The 17,100-nt window shown below is 54.7% G+C and overlaps 1 protein-coding gene across 5 annotated transcripts in view; it reads left to right on the top strand.

Annotated features, from left to right (window-relative positions):
• The first annotated feature begins 505 nt into the window (after window positions 1-505).
• Window positions 506-17,100, top strand: part of Papln (papilin, proteoglycan like sulfated glycoprotein) — a 38,644-nt gene continuing 22,049 nt past the window's right edge. For 3 of the 5 annotated variants that reach the window (XM_041657961.1, XM_041657957.1, XM_041657959.1), the window contains exons 1-15: window positions 506-591; window positions 2,908-2,967; window positions 7,385-7,500; window positions 8,890-8,950; window positions 9,192-9,294; window positions 11,802-11,932; window positions 12,550-12,673; window positions 13,102-13,182; window positions 13,267-13,439; window positions 13,543-13,666; window positions 13,993-14,119; window positions 14,464-14,529; window positions 14,983-15,190; window positions 15,867-16,049; window positions 16,208-16,349. In XM_041657961.1, the coding sequence (XP_041513895.1) occupies window positions 2,914-2,967; window positions 7,385-7,500; window positions 8,890-8,950; window positions 9,192-9,294; window positions 11,802-11,932; window positions 12,550-12,673; window positions 13,102-13,182; window positions 13,267-13,439; window positions 13,543-13,666; window positions 13,993-14,119; window positions 14,464-14,529; window positions 14,983-15,190; window positions 15,867-16,049; window positions 16,208-16,349 (1,693 nt within the window). In that variant the 5' untranslated portion in view covers window positions 506-591; window positions 2,908-2,913. Of the gene's footprint in view, window positions 592-2,907; window positions 2,968-5,700; window positions 5,754-7,384; window positions 7,501-8,889; window positions 8,951-9,191; window positions 9,295-11,801; window positions 11,933-12,549; window positions 12,674-13,101; window positions 13,183-13,266; window positions 13,440-13,542; window positions 13,667-13,992; window positions 14,120-14,463; window positions 14,530-14,982; window positions 15,191-15,866; window positions 16,050-16,207; window positions 16,350-17,100 lie in introns of those variants that run through there. The other 2 variants (XM_041657958.1, XM_041657962.1) reach the window with 2 other exon arrangements.

The raw sequence follows: 17,100 nt of genomic DNA, 5'->3' as shown, positions 1-17,100 counted from the left end.
GTGATGGGGAAGTTCTCTCTCTCTCTCTCTCTCTCTCTCTCTCTCTCTGTATAAATTGATTGCAGCCAAACTATAGAATTCAGAAGGTGGCTGGATGGAAGTCTGTCAGTATGGGGTAGCGTAGTGAGGAGGAGTGTGTGTATGTGTGTGTATGTAAACTGGTCATAACCAAAGTATAGAATTCAGAAGGAGGCTGGACACCGAGGTCTGTCAGCGTAGGGTAGTAGTAGCGAGGAGGTGTTTTGGCAAAGATCCGGAGGGCTTGGGCATGGGGAAGTGGGACTGAAAAGGTGGCTGGCACAGACCCAAGACCCGTAGCCCACAGAGTTGAGAATAAGTAAAGCCTTGGCAGGAGCCCAAGAAGAGGAAACGCGGGGCAATCCTGGACATCCGGGGCCTCTCCGTGGGGGCACTGTGCTCCTTCAGGGATTGGAGGTGGGTGTTAGCAGACTGGGTGGGGGAAGATGGGGCGGGGAGGAAACCAGCCAGCAGAGGGGAGAGAAAGTCCAACCTTCCCTGGCTTTCGTTGGTTGTGGAGAGGTTGACCTAGTCTGGGCGCTGACGGGGCGGCTCCCGGGCTTTGCAAGTCAGGTAGGAACGCAAGCGGGCTTTTTGGGCAGGGCACGCCCGGGGCATCTGTAGGCATCTGCCTCTCCTGGCTTGGGAAGGTCGCCGGTGATGTGGAAGTGAGAGGCCCAAGGGAGACCCCGTCTCCAGCCGTGCGATGGCCTAGGTGGCCACGGGGTAGGGTCTCAGCTCCGCATCGGGCTGGGTGGTCAGGTCCTCCCCGCCCCCTGCTCATCTCCAGGGACAGCATTACCTTCCCCGCCACCCCACTCCCCCGCCAGGGCACAGTCCAGGTGCAGCCTACAGACCAGAGCACCCCCTGGGGACATGCGGTGGAGAGCCCGGCCACAGCCAGCACCTGCCAGGCACCCAGGGTCCCCAAGGGAACCGCCCCCCCAGCTTCTCTGGGGGCACACCCCGGGGCGGAGACACAAGGTTTGGAGAGTCGAATTGCCAGACTCAGGGATGGCTTTGGTTTGAGAGAAGGAAAATGGTTAAGCTTCTGGACTTTGGAATCAGGGTCAGGGTCGCAGGCCTGGGCAGCGCCTGTAGTGAGTGGAACACCTTAATCCTTTCTTCAGTCTCTGTTCAAGCTCACCCACCTCCTGGCCCACTAGCCCTTGATTGTGTCTGTGCCCACATGCCCTCCTGGGTGCTCTTGATCCCCCAGAAGGTGGAGCCAAACCCAGGAATCTCTGCTGATAAGAATGACCGAATGACTTGCTGTCTGTGCCAAATTAAATGGGGTTTTTCTTCCATCCATGCACTAGGGTAAGCTTTCCTGAATGTGGCTTTTGTATGCTCTACTTCATCCCTATAAAATGACCGCAAGTCATTTTATTCTAAAAGAATTCAGAACATCAGTAGAACTACAGATTTTAATATTAAACACACCTGTCAGCACTTGTTTAATGTTCTGTACTGAACTGCATGCTGCTTACGTATCTCTGATAGAGACATGTGCGCACACGTAAGCACACCCCGCACTGCACACACACCTAGTGCACACATGCTCATACCACTACAGCGAATGTATAGTGCACACCCTGCACACAACTCTGGATTTGCGGGTGCACACGGTTGTTTTGCAGACTGTGAAGGAAGATTTCTTGTGAAGACGAGAGTTGGCTCAAATTTAAACCAGGAAACTCTGTGAAACTCTGTGTGTGGAGAGAGAGAGAGAGAGAGAGAGAGAGAGAGAGAGAGAGAAAGAAAGGGAGGGAGAGCAAGAAAGAGAACATTGGTGCTGGGCATCCAAATCAGGGTCTCAGCATAGCTAAGCATGAACTGTACCCCAAGACCTATACTTAAATTTTAAAAGCAGTTGAATTTGGAGCAGGCCTTTTTGCCTAGACTGACCTTGAACTCCTGGACTTTGGTGGTATTCTTGCCTCAGCCTCCCAGTAGCTGTGACTATAAGGTACCCCCCACACACACGGCACCCACCCTTCACCACACCCGGATAAGCAATTGAATTTTTTTTTTTTTTTTGGTTGGTTGGTTCTGTTGGAGATAAGATTTCTCTGTGTGGCCCTAGCTATCCTGGAACTAGGCTCTGCAGAGTACCCAGCGCTGCAATTGAATTTTTAAACTATCCTCACACGGAGGATTTTTCTATATATTTCTATATATCTTCTGGCGAGGCTGGGAAGATGACCCTGTCAGTGAAAAGCTTGCTGTGCAAGCATGTGGCCCCGAATCCAGATCGCTACAACTCAGGTAAAGTTGCTGTTGCAGCACGCTCTGGAACCCCAGCCCCGTGGGGAGGGTTGGGGAGGCGGATCCCTCCACCTCATTGGCCAGTCGGCTTAGCTGAAAAAGCTGAGCAGCAAGTTCAAAGAGAGACACTGTCTCAAAAAAATACTGGGGCGAGCAGCTGAGGAAGATACCCACGATCAACCTCCAACCTCCCTGGTACCATGCCTGCACACGTTCACACATACACATTCACACCCTTATTTTGGGTGATGAAAATTGACAGCAAATCGATTATTGTTAGCTGTCTTTAAGTGGGATGAAATGGCCTCTTAATTTCTTACTGAGTTTAACAGCCTGATTACTTTGATTCCTAACTCGCTCAGTTCTTCAACAACACAACTGTATTTTTAACCATTCTTTCCCCTCTGAAATCCCCAAACAAGTTGCTCCTGTGCTTCTGCCTGCTGCCGATCAAGCCGTCTCTCCCTCGTGCGTGAGTTGCATGACGTGTTGTCTAGTGAGCTCCATGGTACCGGCAGACCGGGTCTCCGTGAGGAGGAACATCCCACCCACATAGCAGAAGCCACTACTTTCGGCAGCTGTTGCGGCCCGTCTGGCTCTAACCCGTGGCTTCTCCTGCAGGCGGAGATGTTGCTGTTGATTCTCACGTTCCTGCTGCTGGCCTCCACTCCAGGGTCTTCGGTGAGTGTAACCCCGTAGGGCTCTGGGAGGCTGCTTTGGGAGCGGTGGGGGAGGGGCAGGAGATGGGCAGTGCCGGAAGATGTGGAAGAGCTGAGCCTGCAGCGCTCCAGAGCCTTCGCAAACCAGGGCACCTCGGAGGTCTGCCTGGGACGTTTAGCTTTCTAACGGGGCAGTCCGCCTGAAGGAGGCGGCTGGGAAGTTCCGTCTCTCTCTCTCTGGGGTTCAGTCTGCAGCTACTAGGTTCATGTGTCTATTGCACACTTGAAATGTGGCTAGCATAACTCAGGAGCTTCTGATGTTGACCTGAGCGTAATTTAAACTACAGGTAAATGTGGCTATCAGGTTAGTGCAAACCTGGAGGGTGGATTCTGGAAGCTGTTTCATGAGGGAGCTTAGGGGATGGGACTCCCTGGAGTCCTAAGGTGAGGCAGGGAGGAGGTCAGAGGGCTTGCAGAGCTGGGTGCTGAGCAGAACAGAGAGGACAGAGGCAGCCAGGTCCCATTCTCCTCTGAAAAGCCGTGCATAAGGGAGACCATAGCCCTTCTCATCCCTAAGAAGGCCCAGATGAGAGAGGAAAGACTCAAAGGATTGGCTGACTGTCTGGGAAGGAAGGGAGTCGTGCCTCCCCCCTCCCCCCCCCCCCCCCCCCCCCCCCCCCCCCCCCGTCCCGTCCCGTCCCGTCCCGTGCTAATATGAGTGGAAAGTAAGGAAGGCAGGCAGGGGTTGGTGTCAGTGGTAGGCACTGGGCACCCCCCCCCCCCAAAAGCTCATACTCCGACACATAGGCATGCCAGGCAGCTGGCGGACTGAATCCCCCTTCCTTATTTCCGTTTTCATGTGCCACCTGTGCCTACAGCCCTTGCTCCCTAGAGTCTGCTCTCTGAGGTTCTTCATGGCACGCTGGTGACTTAGCTGCATGCAGGTGAAGGCCCAGAGGGAGGGGTCTCCATGACCGCATGGGCACCCCAGGGTGAAATCTCAGAGCCCCAGAACCACTCCCTAATAGCTTGCTTGACTCCAGCTCATCCTCCAAGCCACAGACAGACCACCCAAATCCCATGTCCACACCACATACAGGCTGTCACACAGATGAGCCCATGGTTACAAAGTACCCTGGATCCTATAAGGTCCCTTCTTCCATGGAGGAACCCTGAGTGGCCTCTGCCTCTTCCTCCTCCTCTGGGCAGGAAAGGCCCAGAAGGAGCGCTGGGGTCTTTCCCTGTCCTCTGTGTGGTAGAGAGGTATGTAAGGCTCAGCTCCCTGTATGGTGGCAGGATCCACCATGAGGTCCTGATCACCCCGGGGTCCCTGTCAGGCCTGCCTAGTCAGTCTGCTTACCCACCGCTCAGATGGATAGTTAAAGGCGTGGCTGGGAGTCCCCTCACCCCTGGCCTATTGTCTCTGTCCCGACCTGCCCGTCCTGGTGCACAGCAGGCCCCAGAGTCTTCTGGGACAGGTAGGAAAGGGGGCTCCTGAGCCGGGAGCTGGAGGACGAAGGGTGGGGTGCTGAGAGCAGCCGCTTGAGACAGGCGGGAACAGGCCCAGAGCAGGGTTGGGCCACACCGGCTCCTGGCTTCATACCTCCGCACAACTGGGGGTTTAGATAATTATGGAGAACAAAACGTGCTCGCGGCTCAAGGCCTGATGGGTGTGGAAATTGTGCAGGGAACACGGTTCAGCATTGCACAGACTAGGCTTCACCCACGCACCAGCGGGAGGCCTCTACCTGCAGGTGCTGGTCACAGGAAGCGAGAAATGTCTGTAAAAGGCACTGGCAGGAGTGTGGCATCTCCAGGGCCCCAAGTTCAGACCATTCCCCTACTTGTCAGACATTCTAGGATGACTTCGTGGCCAGAGCATCCCCTATTGCTGTGGACACGTGAGTTGTCCCTACCTTGCCTTCCAGAACAGCCGGATTTCTGGGGGCTGCTGCTCCAAGGGGCCTAGACAAGCATCCAGACAGACGCTGAGCAAGGTCAACACTAGCTAGGCAAACGAGGGCAGCCGGTCTACAAGGGCCACATCCTGGTACTTAGCACACGGCAGAGCTGGGCAGTGGTGGTGCTCACCTTTAATCTCAGCCCTCGGGAGGCAGAGGCAGGTGATCTCTATGAATTTGAGGCCAGCCTGGTCTACAAGAGCTAGTTCCAGGACAGGTACCAAAGCTACAGAGAAACCCTGTCTTGAAAACAAAAAAACAAACAAACAAGCACACGGCAGCACAGCTTTGAGGTTCACAGGGGCCACAGCATGGAATGTTAACCCAACACCGACCACACAATAAGGAGCTCTCCCCTTCAAAACAGAAACTCAAGCCGAATAAAACCAGTTTACATGTTGTTGCCAGAATACCTGAGCATTTTGGTTCACTGGTTTGGAAAGCCTGGAGGTTCTGTTCTGGCTGGAACTGGAGGAGTGGATGATTTACAATGAGAAGCAAGACCTTTGGTCTGGCTGGCCTGCGCTTCGCTCTATGTGTGGTTAGCGAGTTCAGTGCGGTTTGCTCTGCTTTTGAATTGTGGGCTATAAAAAGAGTAATGAGATATTTGATGTTAGGCTTGAGCAAACATCCCTGCTCACCTCAGACTGGCTAACCAGAAGGCCCCACGTTGGGAAAGGGCTTGTTTTTCTATGTTCACACTTGGCCTCTTTCTGAACAATGGGAGTTCTATTTTCTAAGACGACTTATGGTGACACCTCAAAATAAACCCGCGTTTCAGCACACGGGACATGCTTACGGCGCCTCTCTGCACCCTTGTCTAGCTCCTTAGGATCCAGTGTCTCAGGTAGGGACACAGTCCTAGGATGAAGCACGGAGTGTTTCGGCTTGGTCCTCGGCGTGGCTTTCCTTGGGAGCCAGTAGGCTGTGAGGATTAGATGAGAGAATGTGTGTACCCCCTGTCCATGGCATGCTGGCTGCGGGTGTCACATCCATAATGAATTTCCATTGTGTAATCTCATCAAGGCAGATTAGGTCTAACTCTCTCCCTCTCGCATAAACACTCGGGTCAGAAGTTCAGGGCTGTTTCATTTCACAAAATCCTCACTTTGTTTGAAACCTTCATTCTGAAGAAATAGGCCAGTCTAAAGGGCTGTTCCTACCCTAGCCATTACAGCAGCTTTTCCGGCAGAAAGGCTTGCTGGAGGACCAGGAAGACACGCCCATTTGCCCTGTCTTTTCTCGGAGTACTAGAGACTGCTGCCCAGCACTTGTGTTTGTGGGCCGTCGATGAGACCTTAGGATCTCAGGGCTGGAGTTGGTAAGCTACGGGAAACTAAGAGTATTGAGCATTGTGGGTTTTTTTTTTTTTTTTTTTTTTTTTGGTTTTTCGAGACAGGGTTTCTCTGGTTTTGGAGCCTGTCCTGGAACTAGCTCTTGTAGACCAGGTTGGTCTCGAACTCACAGAGATCCGCCTGCCTCTGCCTCCCAAAGTGCTGGGATTAAAGGTGTGCACCACCACCGCCCGGCTGAGTATTGAGCATTGTGCAAGAAGGCAAGTTTTCAGGTTCTCTTATAAGGGCTGGGGGAAATAATAATGGGGTACCCTTGGGAGTCTCTGCCACAGATTACCCCAAATACCGTAATTCCCCCGCTACCCAGCCCACACTAGGTTCTAGTTTAATGGGCCAGAACTATAGAAGTTTCTGGAAGTGAGCTCACATTCGGAGCAGAAGTGGTACAACAGACTTGGGGTGGCTCTTCTCCAGGGGAGTAGACTGACGATCTGTCCTGTCTTGGTTACACTCTCTGAACAGACAGAGAGGCCCACCTGCCTGAGGACCTGCCGAGATCTTTCCCGTCCCATATGGGTCTCTCTTGAAAAGGATGGATCTGCTGATCCACAGGCTCCGTTTAAGGGACACCAACCCAAGCTCTGCCCTTGCCAAGCATAGCATTGTCAGAGGAGACAGCCTCTTCCCGGCCACGCCCCCAGGCCACGCTCTCCCGGCCGCCGTGCCTGGTAGACACCAAGAATGCGTGGTTGTCTTGCTAGATGAGTAGACCACAGCTGAGTAGCGAGCGCCCAAAACAAGACATCGAGGTACCCTCATCCTAGGTTCCTTCCCCCTTTTCTTCAGGGTCCTTTCTTCCACATTAGAAATGACCCACAAAAGCCTGCACTGGCTGCAGGGCCCCTCCCCCAGGGCCCCCGGAACTGCAGGCTCTTCCCAGCTGACTGAGCCCAGTCACACCTAGGCTGGCTCTTGCACTCCTTCGGACAGCATCTTAAGTTTGCAATGAACATTTTGGAGTACCCGGTGGCGTTTCTGTGTCCTGAACAGGCAGTACTGGAGGCCCCCAGGTGCTTTGAACCAATCGGGGAGCATCTATCTCTGCAGGGTTCTGGGTCCCAAGTGCGTGTGCCTGCGGGGGGGGGGGGGGGGGATGGTGAGGCACAGCCCGTGTCTTTCACAGGCTCGGAATGTGAGGCAGCAGAGTGACGTCTGGGGCGTCTGGGGCGAGTGGAGCCCCTGCAGCCGGACCTGTGGAGGAGGCATCAGCTTCCGGGAGCGCCCCTGTTACTCCCAGAGGTAGGGAGGGGACGTGTACAACCTGCCTGCCCCTTAAAGGAGGGCAAGTGAGGAATGGCAGGCTGCTGGGTGGGGAGCCTGACGTCAGGGCCGTTTGTGTGACAGATTCATGGTGGAAGAGTGATGATGTGTATAGGAAAACCGATATTTCCTGTGTAGTCACCTCGGATTCCAACACTCAGCCTAGACTGAGAGGAGCTGGGCCGCGTCTCCTTCCTCCCTGTGGCGCCTGGCGCATTTAGGGGTGGGGTTGGGTGGGGCTTCATTTGTAGAGTTGACGTGCTGTGGCTTTCGAATCCACTGGGAGTAACCAGAGATTTAGACTCAACTAGAATTTAGATTAGATGAATTTATTCATACCGATGGCAGAAGGGCAACATCCATTGAGCCGATACAGCTTGCCATGTGGAAGGGGGATTACCGTGAGAGGTTTTAAGGCGGACATCAGAAAGGTGCGCGTTCCAGCTGTCCATGGAACCCACAGCTGTGCAGGAACAGCGTTTTTTACTCCCCTCAGCTGTTCCCCGCTATAGAGTAACAAAAAGCCCATTTCATCCCCTTTTCGTAGCCGCAAGCAGGTTTTACAGAACCAAAGGCAGCTGGCAATACCTCACAGCCCATTATCCTATTCTTAGCTCACCTGCAGGCCACGGATGCCTGGCTCCATATTAAGTCTCTTTAGCCTTTGCGGGACCTGTGTAAATGATTAGTCCCGTTTCTGCGCACTCTACTGACTGGGTTAGAGCTGCTCCGTTCTAGGCAGGCAAAAACTCAGGTTAGGGCTGGCTGTCCATGTCCCCACCAGTGGTCAGCCCACAGTTCCTAGTTGCTGTGATTTCTTTGCCCTTGGCTGCTTTGTCAAGTGCAGAGGACCCTCCCCGGGCAAGTGATTTTAGAATTTAGGAGAATTTAGATGGGCTTTGCAGGAAGGTGGTCGGGTTCGAAGGAAAGGTAATGAGGCGCCTCCTACTGGTGGGTTTGTGAACTGTTTCCTGAGAACCTGCCAAGTGTGGTGGGCCACAGTAATCTTAGCTCTAGGAAGGTAGAGGCAGGATGAACAAGGTCATCCTTTGCAACAGAGTCAACCTGGCACTTTGTCTCAGAAAATAAACAAAAATAACTAAAACTCCAAATATCCTGGTATAGTATTATTAAGTCGCAGACTGAACCCACAAGTGGGGATGTAGTATGTGCGGGTCAAGGGCCTTGTGGCCAGGAGTCAGATCAAGGGTAGGAACAGTCAGTTTAAGAACAGTACAAACATGGTTCCACCCCACCCCTCCTCAGCTTGCCTCGGGTTTTGATCCAGCCTTGCCCATCTGGGGACCCCGCAGAGGGCCCAGGGATGGGTGGGGACATTGGGGTCTTCCTGGTGCTCTTGCCCTATAGGAGAGATGGAGGCGCCAGCTGCGTGGGCCCGGCGCGCAGCCACCGCACCTGCCACACCGAGGTAAAGCCTGCGTGGGCCCTGCTCCCCACGGCCCCGCCCAACTCCCCATGGTCCTGCCTCCAAGCCTCATCCTATCCTGTTCTGGGAACCCGCCAGGCACCGAGGGGGAGAGCTGGTAGCTCCTCCTGGGACGGTGAATGGGATAGAGGCGCAGGACACCAGGGCTCCAGGACATGGAGGGTGGATAGGGCAGGATGGCAGCTTCCCTGTTGCCCACGTTGGCACCCACGTTCTCATGCAGAGCTGCCCAGACGGCATGCGGGACTTCCGGGCTGAGCAATGCGCAGAGTTCGATGGCACGGACTTCGAGGGCCGGCGCTACCGGTGGCTGCCCTACTATGCTGGTAAGTGTGCTACCCTGCTCTTCTGGCTCCACCCCTGCCTCCCGAGCAGCACACCGAAAGTTATAGCCCCTCAAAGACTCCTTGCCACTTGGACAATGACCTGGTCCTTAGTGCACCCGTGTTAACCCAGTAATGAGCGTGGTGTGAGTTCTTTCGGGCCTTTTCTCTCCTCCATATGCGTTTTCAGATTTGAAGCTTTGGTGTGTCTGTCTCCGGCCTAGCTTTGTTCAGTTATGAAGCTTCCCCTTTGTTCCCACAGAGGTGTGGAGTGAGGGGCCGCATGGAGGCGTGGCGCTGCTTGGGGCCATGACTGCCAAAGTCAGGAAAGAACTTGGTACCCATCTACCCAGACCCCATGTAGTCTGGGGAAATGCTCGGTGGGTTTCAGGAAAATAACACCACTGTGTATGAATCTGAATCATTTTGGAATAGCCAAAAGATGTCTTAGGAGCTAGGGTTTCACTCCATGGCCGAATGGGTTTCTAGCGTGTGCAAGGACCTAGCACAACCAAATTTCAAGTGTGGTGGCACACACCTGCGTCAGGAGTTTAAGGCTAGCTTGGGCTACGTGTTGAATTCCAGGAGTTTGAAGCCAACTTGGTCTACTTGGTGATGCCTTGCCTAAAAATAAACTAAACATAAAAAAAAAAATCAAGCCTCAGGAAAAGTCTGGGGCATTGTTTTTTTTCTGCGAATGATCCCTAGAGACTCTGCACACTGATGTCCAGCACTGAACTCTGTCCCCTCTGTGGCCCTGGTGTCACCATGGTCAGAGAAGTGACCCCCCCCCCCGGGACCCTTTGGCATGCAGTACTCCTGAGATATATGTTAAAAATAACCTTCACATGGGACTGGAGAAATAGCTCAGCAGTTACAAAGAGCAGTAGCCACTCTCCCAGAGAACACAAGTTCGATTCCCTCACCCATGTCAGGCAGCATATAACCATCTATAATTCCAGTTCCAGGGAATCTGATACCCTCTCCTAGCCTCCTACCCTCACCTGTGACACACACACACTCACACACACACACACACACTCATGCACAGTGATGATGATGATATGGGGGGTGGAAAGATGGGTCAGTTGTTCAGAGCACTTGCTCTTGACCTACCAAGGACCCGAGTTTGGTTCCCAGCACCGATGTCAGGTGACTCACAATCACCTGTAACTCCAGTCCTGAGGGATCCCATGCCCACTTCTGGCCTCCGTGGCACCTGCATTCATATGTACATGAATGCACACATGTAAACAAATAGTTAATCTTTATTTTTTTTAAAGATTTATTTAAATTATGTATACAGTATTCTGCCTACATCTATCCCTAAATGCCACTAGAGGGCGCCAGATCTCATTACAGATGGTTGTGAACCACCATGTGGTTTCTGGGAATTGAACTCAGGACCTCTAGAAGAGCAGTCAGTGCTCTTAACCTCTGAGCCACCTCTCCAGCCCCTAATCTTTATTTTTTTAATCTTAAAAGATTATAGGGTTGGCTGTCTTGTAGACAGGATGATGATCTTGTTAGCACTTTGGGGCTCTCTGAGGTCATTGAGACATACAGGGAGTTTAAGGCCATATTGGTTTGGGATTTATTTTGGAAGGGGGAGCAGAGTCTCCCTAAGTAGTTCTGTCTGTCCTGGAACTCACTATACAGATCAAGCTGGCTTCCAACTCAGAGATCGCTTGCTGGGACTAAAGGTGTGCACCACTGTGCCCATTCCTTAAGGCTATCCTTGTGTAGAGACTTCACCTCAAAGCAACAAAATTGCCAGGTGGTGGCGCACGCCTTTAATCCCAGAACTCAGGAGGCAGAGGTAGGCGGATCTCTGAGTTAGAGGCTAGCCTGGTCTACAGAGTGAGTTCTTGGACAGCCAGGGTTGTTCCACAGAGGAACTCTGTCTCGAAAAAAGCAAAACAAAGCAATAATATAAAGAATGGAGCTTTGTAGAGGTTGCTGCTTGACTTGATTGATCTCCAAGATGCAAATAGGTTTGCGAGAATATCCCTTCTCCCTGGGAGAGGGGTGGGATTCTGCGCTGTTTGGGGGGTTGCTGTAAACCCCTCTCCTGGCAAGAGTGTACTTTTGGCTGCTGCCCACACCTCCCTGGGGGATTCTTACAAGGCCATGTGCTAGGAGCTCGGCTTCCCCTCTTGTCCACCCAGCCCTCAACAGATATTTGGATGTTACTTACTTTGTGGTTGCTGTGCTAAACACCCTGAGGGGTAGCTCGCAGAAGGAGTTCATTTGGGCTTATGACTCCAGACAGCAAGCCCATAATAACTGGGGCTGGAGTGGGAATCTGACTGAGAACTCAAACCGGAAGTGGGCAAGGCTCTGAGCTTTTGAAGCCTACACCCCTCTCCCCGCCCCCCGGCAACGCTCTTCCTGGAAGACTCCCCTAAACAGCGCTACTAGCTAGGGACCAGGTGTTCAACTATGTGAGCCAATGGGAAGCCACACTTCTGGGTCAGGATGATGTCAGCCTTCTCCTCTCACCTACCTAGCCCCAAACAAGTGTGAACTGAACTGCATTCCCAAGGGGGAGAACTTCTACTACAAGCACAGGGAGGCCGTGGTGGACGGGACACCCTGCGAGCCCGGCAAGCGGGACGTCTGTGTGGATGGCATCTGCCGAGTGAGTTATGCCCCTGCCCGGCCTCCAAACTGGCTGGGGATTGTTATGCCCTGTGTCTTCCAGCCCCAGCAGGACCAAGTGGCTGTCAGAAGCTTTGGTGGCTTCTTGAGCCACTAGCTCCCAGAATGCAATGCGGTCATTACAGATGTCCCCTGACCACCTCAACTTTGCCCCAGAGAACACTAACCTCATGAGAGAAACTCTAGATGGCTAAAGGCTGTCCTCAACCAAACCCATCCAAATGTGAAGGGACAGCTGTAGGCCATGTCTCTCTCTCTTGCTTTCTCCTGAGTCAGCTTCAGGCTCATGCAGGCTCTTCCCATGAACCTGCCACAAGATGGCAGCTCCAAGCCTCTCGCATAGCAGCCTGTCAGCTACCAGGGCCCCAGCTCCCTGGCCTGCTAGCCTGGGCTCACCTGAACTGTTCTCTGAGGAAGGAGGGAAACAACCCTCCGGGCGTGCCCAAACCCACATTTATGGTGTTTCATCCAAACCGGGAAAGACTTGGCCTCCAGAGGAAGACTGGGAGTGATTAGCAGGAGTCGGGATAGGCCTGAGCTGTCCATCCATGTCTCTCCTCTCTCATCTTGCCCTCATTCCCCTTTCCCTCCCTGAAGGTTGTTGGCTGCGATCACAAGTTAGACTCGACCAAGCAGGAGGACAAGTGTCTGCAGTGTGGAGGTGATGGCTCCACCTGCTACCCGGTCACAGGAACCTTTGACGCCGATGACCTCAGCAGAGGTGGGATCACACAGGGGCTCTGAAGGGGTCTGTGGCCTGCCTTGGCTCGCCTGTCACCTTCTCTGACCAAGGCTGAGGCCAAGGGATCTCATGGCGCTCAGCGAGTCTGACTCAGGTCCTGTGTCTGCAAGGCAGCAGCTGTGCCCCTCCCTCACCTTGGCTGTACCTCTCCTGGGCTGGGACTCCTGCCCACCTGTGCAGTCTAATCTCACACTGCTGATACTGGATACTCACTCTCAGCCCTCCCCACCTGTCCTTGCCCCCATGCTGTCTCTGTTTCCCCCTAAAGGCGTCAGGTGTCTAGAGTCTCACCCACCCCCACCCCGCCACGACCTGTGTAAAGCTAATTCCTCTGCCAAAAGCACTGTCTCCAAGAAGTTCCACCAGGAACAAACCAGCACCCCTCACCTGACTCTTGTCCCAATCAGGCTACAACCAAATCTTCATCATTCCTGCTGGGGCCACCAGTATTCGCATCGAGGAAGCTGCAGCCAGCAGAAATTTCCTGGGTGAGAGATGGTTTGGAACGGGGCAGGCTGGGGCTCAGAGGTGACTGGCTGTCCCATGTCCCCTGACAAGCGGGGTCTCCACAGCCGTGAAGAGCGTCCATGGAGAGTACTACCTCAACGGGCACTGGACCATTGAGGCAGCCCAGGCTCTGCCAGTGGCCAGCACAGTCCTGGAGTATGAAAGGGGCATGGAGGGGGACCTGGCCCCTGAGCGGCTCCGGGCACGGGGCCCCACCTCAGAGCCCCTGATCATCGAGGTGAGTGAGGCGCAGAGGGAGGTGGTGACCCTGCCCAGGGGGGCTGCCCTGGCTACCGAGGACCGGGCCCGGGGACTTGAGCTTGAGCGAAGTCTCTCTGCAGCTCCTCAGCCAGGAACCCAACCCTGGCGTGCACTATGAGTACTACCTGCCGTTGAGGGACCTCAACCAAGGCTTCAGCTGGAGCCACGGATCCTGGAGCGATTGCAGCGCTGAGTGCGGAGGAGGTAAACAGGAGGGCCTGGGGGAGGGGGCAGTTAGGTTAGCCGTCCCCATGAAGGGCTGCAACCTTTGCCAGGATAAGGGAACTCTCCTAGGAGGGAACTGCCCGCTGAGGCTCCTGACCAAGTTCTCTCACTCGCCCCTAAGGCTCTCTGACCCTCCTTTGTATTCCTCTGTAAGTTGGTTATGATGGTGGTACCTGCCACAAAAGGACGCGTGGGACTTACCCAGGGCTAGCTATGGGTCTAGTCCCGAAGGGTGTCCGACTGGAGAGTTCTTCTGGAGAGTACTGGTCTACCTGCACCTCTGTGTGGCTCTGCCCCCCCGACAGGTCACCAGTCTCGCCTGGTGTTCTGTACCATTGACAACGAGGCCTACCCGGACCACGTGTGCCAACACCAGCCACGGCCAGCCCACCGACGTTCCTGTAATCCTCATCCTTGCCCAAAGACCAAGCGGTGAGGCCTTGTCAGCCCCTTCCACCTATGGTGGAGCCCAAGAACCTGGGTGGGAGGGAGGGGCGCTCCTAAACTGTTTTAGGCATAGGGTCGAAGAGTGGGTAGGGGGCGCTCTTCACACCAGGCGACAGCTGTCCCTGAGCATGAGGCCCAATAGCGTTCTCTCCATTCCTGGGTCTCCTCACAGAAGCAGAATGCGTAGGCTGGGAGCAGCAGGACTGGGGACAGTGCCAGAGGGTCCCTATCTGAGGCAACAGGGGCCTCACACAGATGGCTAGGGGTGAGGCAGAAATTTGGCCAAAGGGCCAGTAGACTTTGGCAAACGCCTTTGTTCGTGCACGAAGGATCTCTTTCCTGCACCGGCCGGGAGCATGGCGCCATTCTGGGGCCCAGCATGTGTGTAGGAACAGGTAATCCGTGGGTCAGGGGGTTCCTGGAGGGCTGGTGTTGGTACCCTCATTCTCCTGGCCTGGTGAGACGGTGGTGGGCTTGCCTTTGCATGGTGTGTTTGGGGCTTCCCTTTCCTTTGGCCCTTGTACCCCCAGCCAGGCAGGGCTTCTCCACATACAAGGAGCAAAGCCGTTCTGGAGATGCCCCCACACAGGACGGCAAGGGATGGAATCTGACTGGGATGCCAGGACCCAGTGAGGAGGAGAAAAGGAAGAGTTGGGGCACAGATACGAAAGCCGAGGGGCAGCAGCCAGGCTGTCTGTTAGACAGACCCTTTAGGGGATGCCTAGGAGGGCCTGGCTGGTGGTTTCTCCACAGAGTTCTTGGGAGGGGTGCGGTGGGCCCCCAGTGCGCTTCATGCTGGGGAGCTGCATGCTCCTGCCCCAGGCTTACCTGTTTCCATTTCCTGTCAGCTGGAAGGTAGGACCGTGGACACCCTGCTCAGTCTCCTGTGGGGGTGGATTCCAGTCTCGCCCTGTCTACTGCATCTCCTCAGATGGGGCTGGAGGCCAGGAAGCTGCGGAGGAGATCCAGTGTGCTGGTCTACCTGGGAAGCCCCCTGCCACACAGGCTTGTAACCTGCAGCGCTGTGCAACCTGGAGTGTGGAGCCCTGGGGAGAGGTGAGGCCTTGCCGAGGACTAGGAGCTGTGTCTCGGGCCTGGGTAGCAGCAGGCCTGGGCTGAAAGGCTTGTCATCCATGTGGGAGGAAGCTTACATAGGTCCTCAGAGGCGAAGGGACCTTGCTGCTCGTCTTGGAAGAAGATGTAGCCAAAGCTGGGATGAGACGCAACTTGGAGACTCTGGTCCAGCGTTCTCCTCTCTTTAGCATCCCAGGGCTGGGTGGGAAAGGGTTTGTCTTGACTGGAAGACAGAGCTGGATGTGTTTGGGGGTGAGGGAAGCATTGCCTCATGCACCCAAATATGGGGCATGGAGGCTGTGGAGACAGCTCAGCCGTTAAGAACACTTTCTGCTCTTCTAGAAGGACCTGACTTTGATCCCGGCACCCTGTGTCAGGTTTTTCACAACTGCTTCTAACTCCAGCTCCAGGGGATCTGACTCCCTCTCTGGTCTCACAGGCACCCACACACAAGGGGCACACACACAGGGAGACACACGTATATACACATAAATAAAAATAAAATGATACTCCCAGCCTGTGTGATTTCAGAGCAGTGACTCAGCCTCTCTGGGCTTTTGAGTGAGAGAAAGACAGCAGAGCGCCATCTGCCTTCTAAGCCAGGCTGGTAGGGCTCCAGCTGCCCGGGAACCTTCCTGCTGATAGCCTGTCCCTACAGTGTTCTGTTACCTGTGGAACTGGCATCAGGAAGAGGAGTGTCACCTGCCGGGACGCCAAGGAGTCTCTGGTCCATGCCTCAGCATGCTCCTTGAAGGACCAGCCACCCCCCACCGAGCCCTGTGTGCAAGAGGCCTGTCCTGTACTCCGTGGCCAGGCCTGGCACGTGGGCGTGTGGAGTCTAGTAAGTGTGTGCCTCTCCTGATGCCTGCTGTCCGGCCCTGATTCCTGGGGCGCCGGAAGGTTCCACACAGATGCCTGTGCAGAGCACGGCCCCCCACTTCTTCAAGGGTGTTCATGGGCTTCAGGGTCTCTCTCTCTGCTCTCACCCTGGGTCCTCAGTGCTCAAAAAGCTGTGGTTTGGGAACTCGGAGGCGACGCGTCACCTGCACCATTGGGCCGCCCGGTCACTGTAGGGACCTGCAGTCGTCCAAGCCTGCAGAGGTGGAGCCCTGCAACAGACAGCCCTGCCATCTTCCGCCGGGTGAGGGCAAGGCAGGGGGGGTGGTGCATCCCCTTCCCCGCTGGCTGCCTGTTTAGTGTGCACCTCCTCTCTGGTGCTTTTCCCTGGCTGTTTTCCCACATCTCTGGCCACTTCTACCTTTGCAGTTGCCAAATCCATCTACAGAGCCCCATGAGCCTCAGTTTACCCGGCGTGTTTTATGTGCCACCTTTGCATTAGTTTTATTGTCCTGCATGGTCCAATATGGCTTCTCATACTTGCTAGCTCTTAGCTTCCCACAGGCCTTCTCTATACTCTGCCCTGGTGTACGGAGTACAAACCTGTACCCCATTGCTGCATGGCTGAATGAAAAGAGAAGGCATGCTCTCTCCTCCACCCCTTCACTCCCTTTCCTCTGGGGAAGATAGCTTCTCAGGCATGGAGACTGAGAGGGGAGGGCTTGGTGTGTGTGTGGAGGGGGGCGGGGAGAGAAGTAGGGGGGATCATGGCGGAGGGAGGGAGAGGGAGGGAGGGCAGGCAGCCTCTACTGAGAAAAGTAGGTTTGTCTCTGAAGTGGGGACTCTTGAGATAAGGGCACCTCCAGGTGGGGACAACAGGACTCCGATGTAGCTGTGTGGCAGGGTCTCGAGGGAGCAGGCTTGGCTCAGAGCGCCAGCCAGCGTGGTGACTCCAGTATGGCCCTGGAAACGTGTGGCTCCCCTCTCCTGGACAAGGGCAGAAAGGGTGACTGTCCAGTCTGTGGCTGTCATGAGGCGCCGTGTCTGAGCATAAG

This window comes from Microtus oregoni, unplaced genomic scaffold (assembly GCF_018167655.1).
Source record: "Microtus oregoni isolate MIOR12 unplaced genomic scaffold, Mior012 000009F_ref0000495, whole genome shotgun sequence".
Taxonomy (NCBI): domain Eukaryota; kingdom Metazoa; phylum Chordata; class Mammalia; order Rodentia; family Cricetidae; genus Microtus; species Microtus oregoni.
Note: the sequence above shows the minus strand (reverse complement) of the source record. Positions and strands in the feature narration are given on the sequence as shown.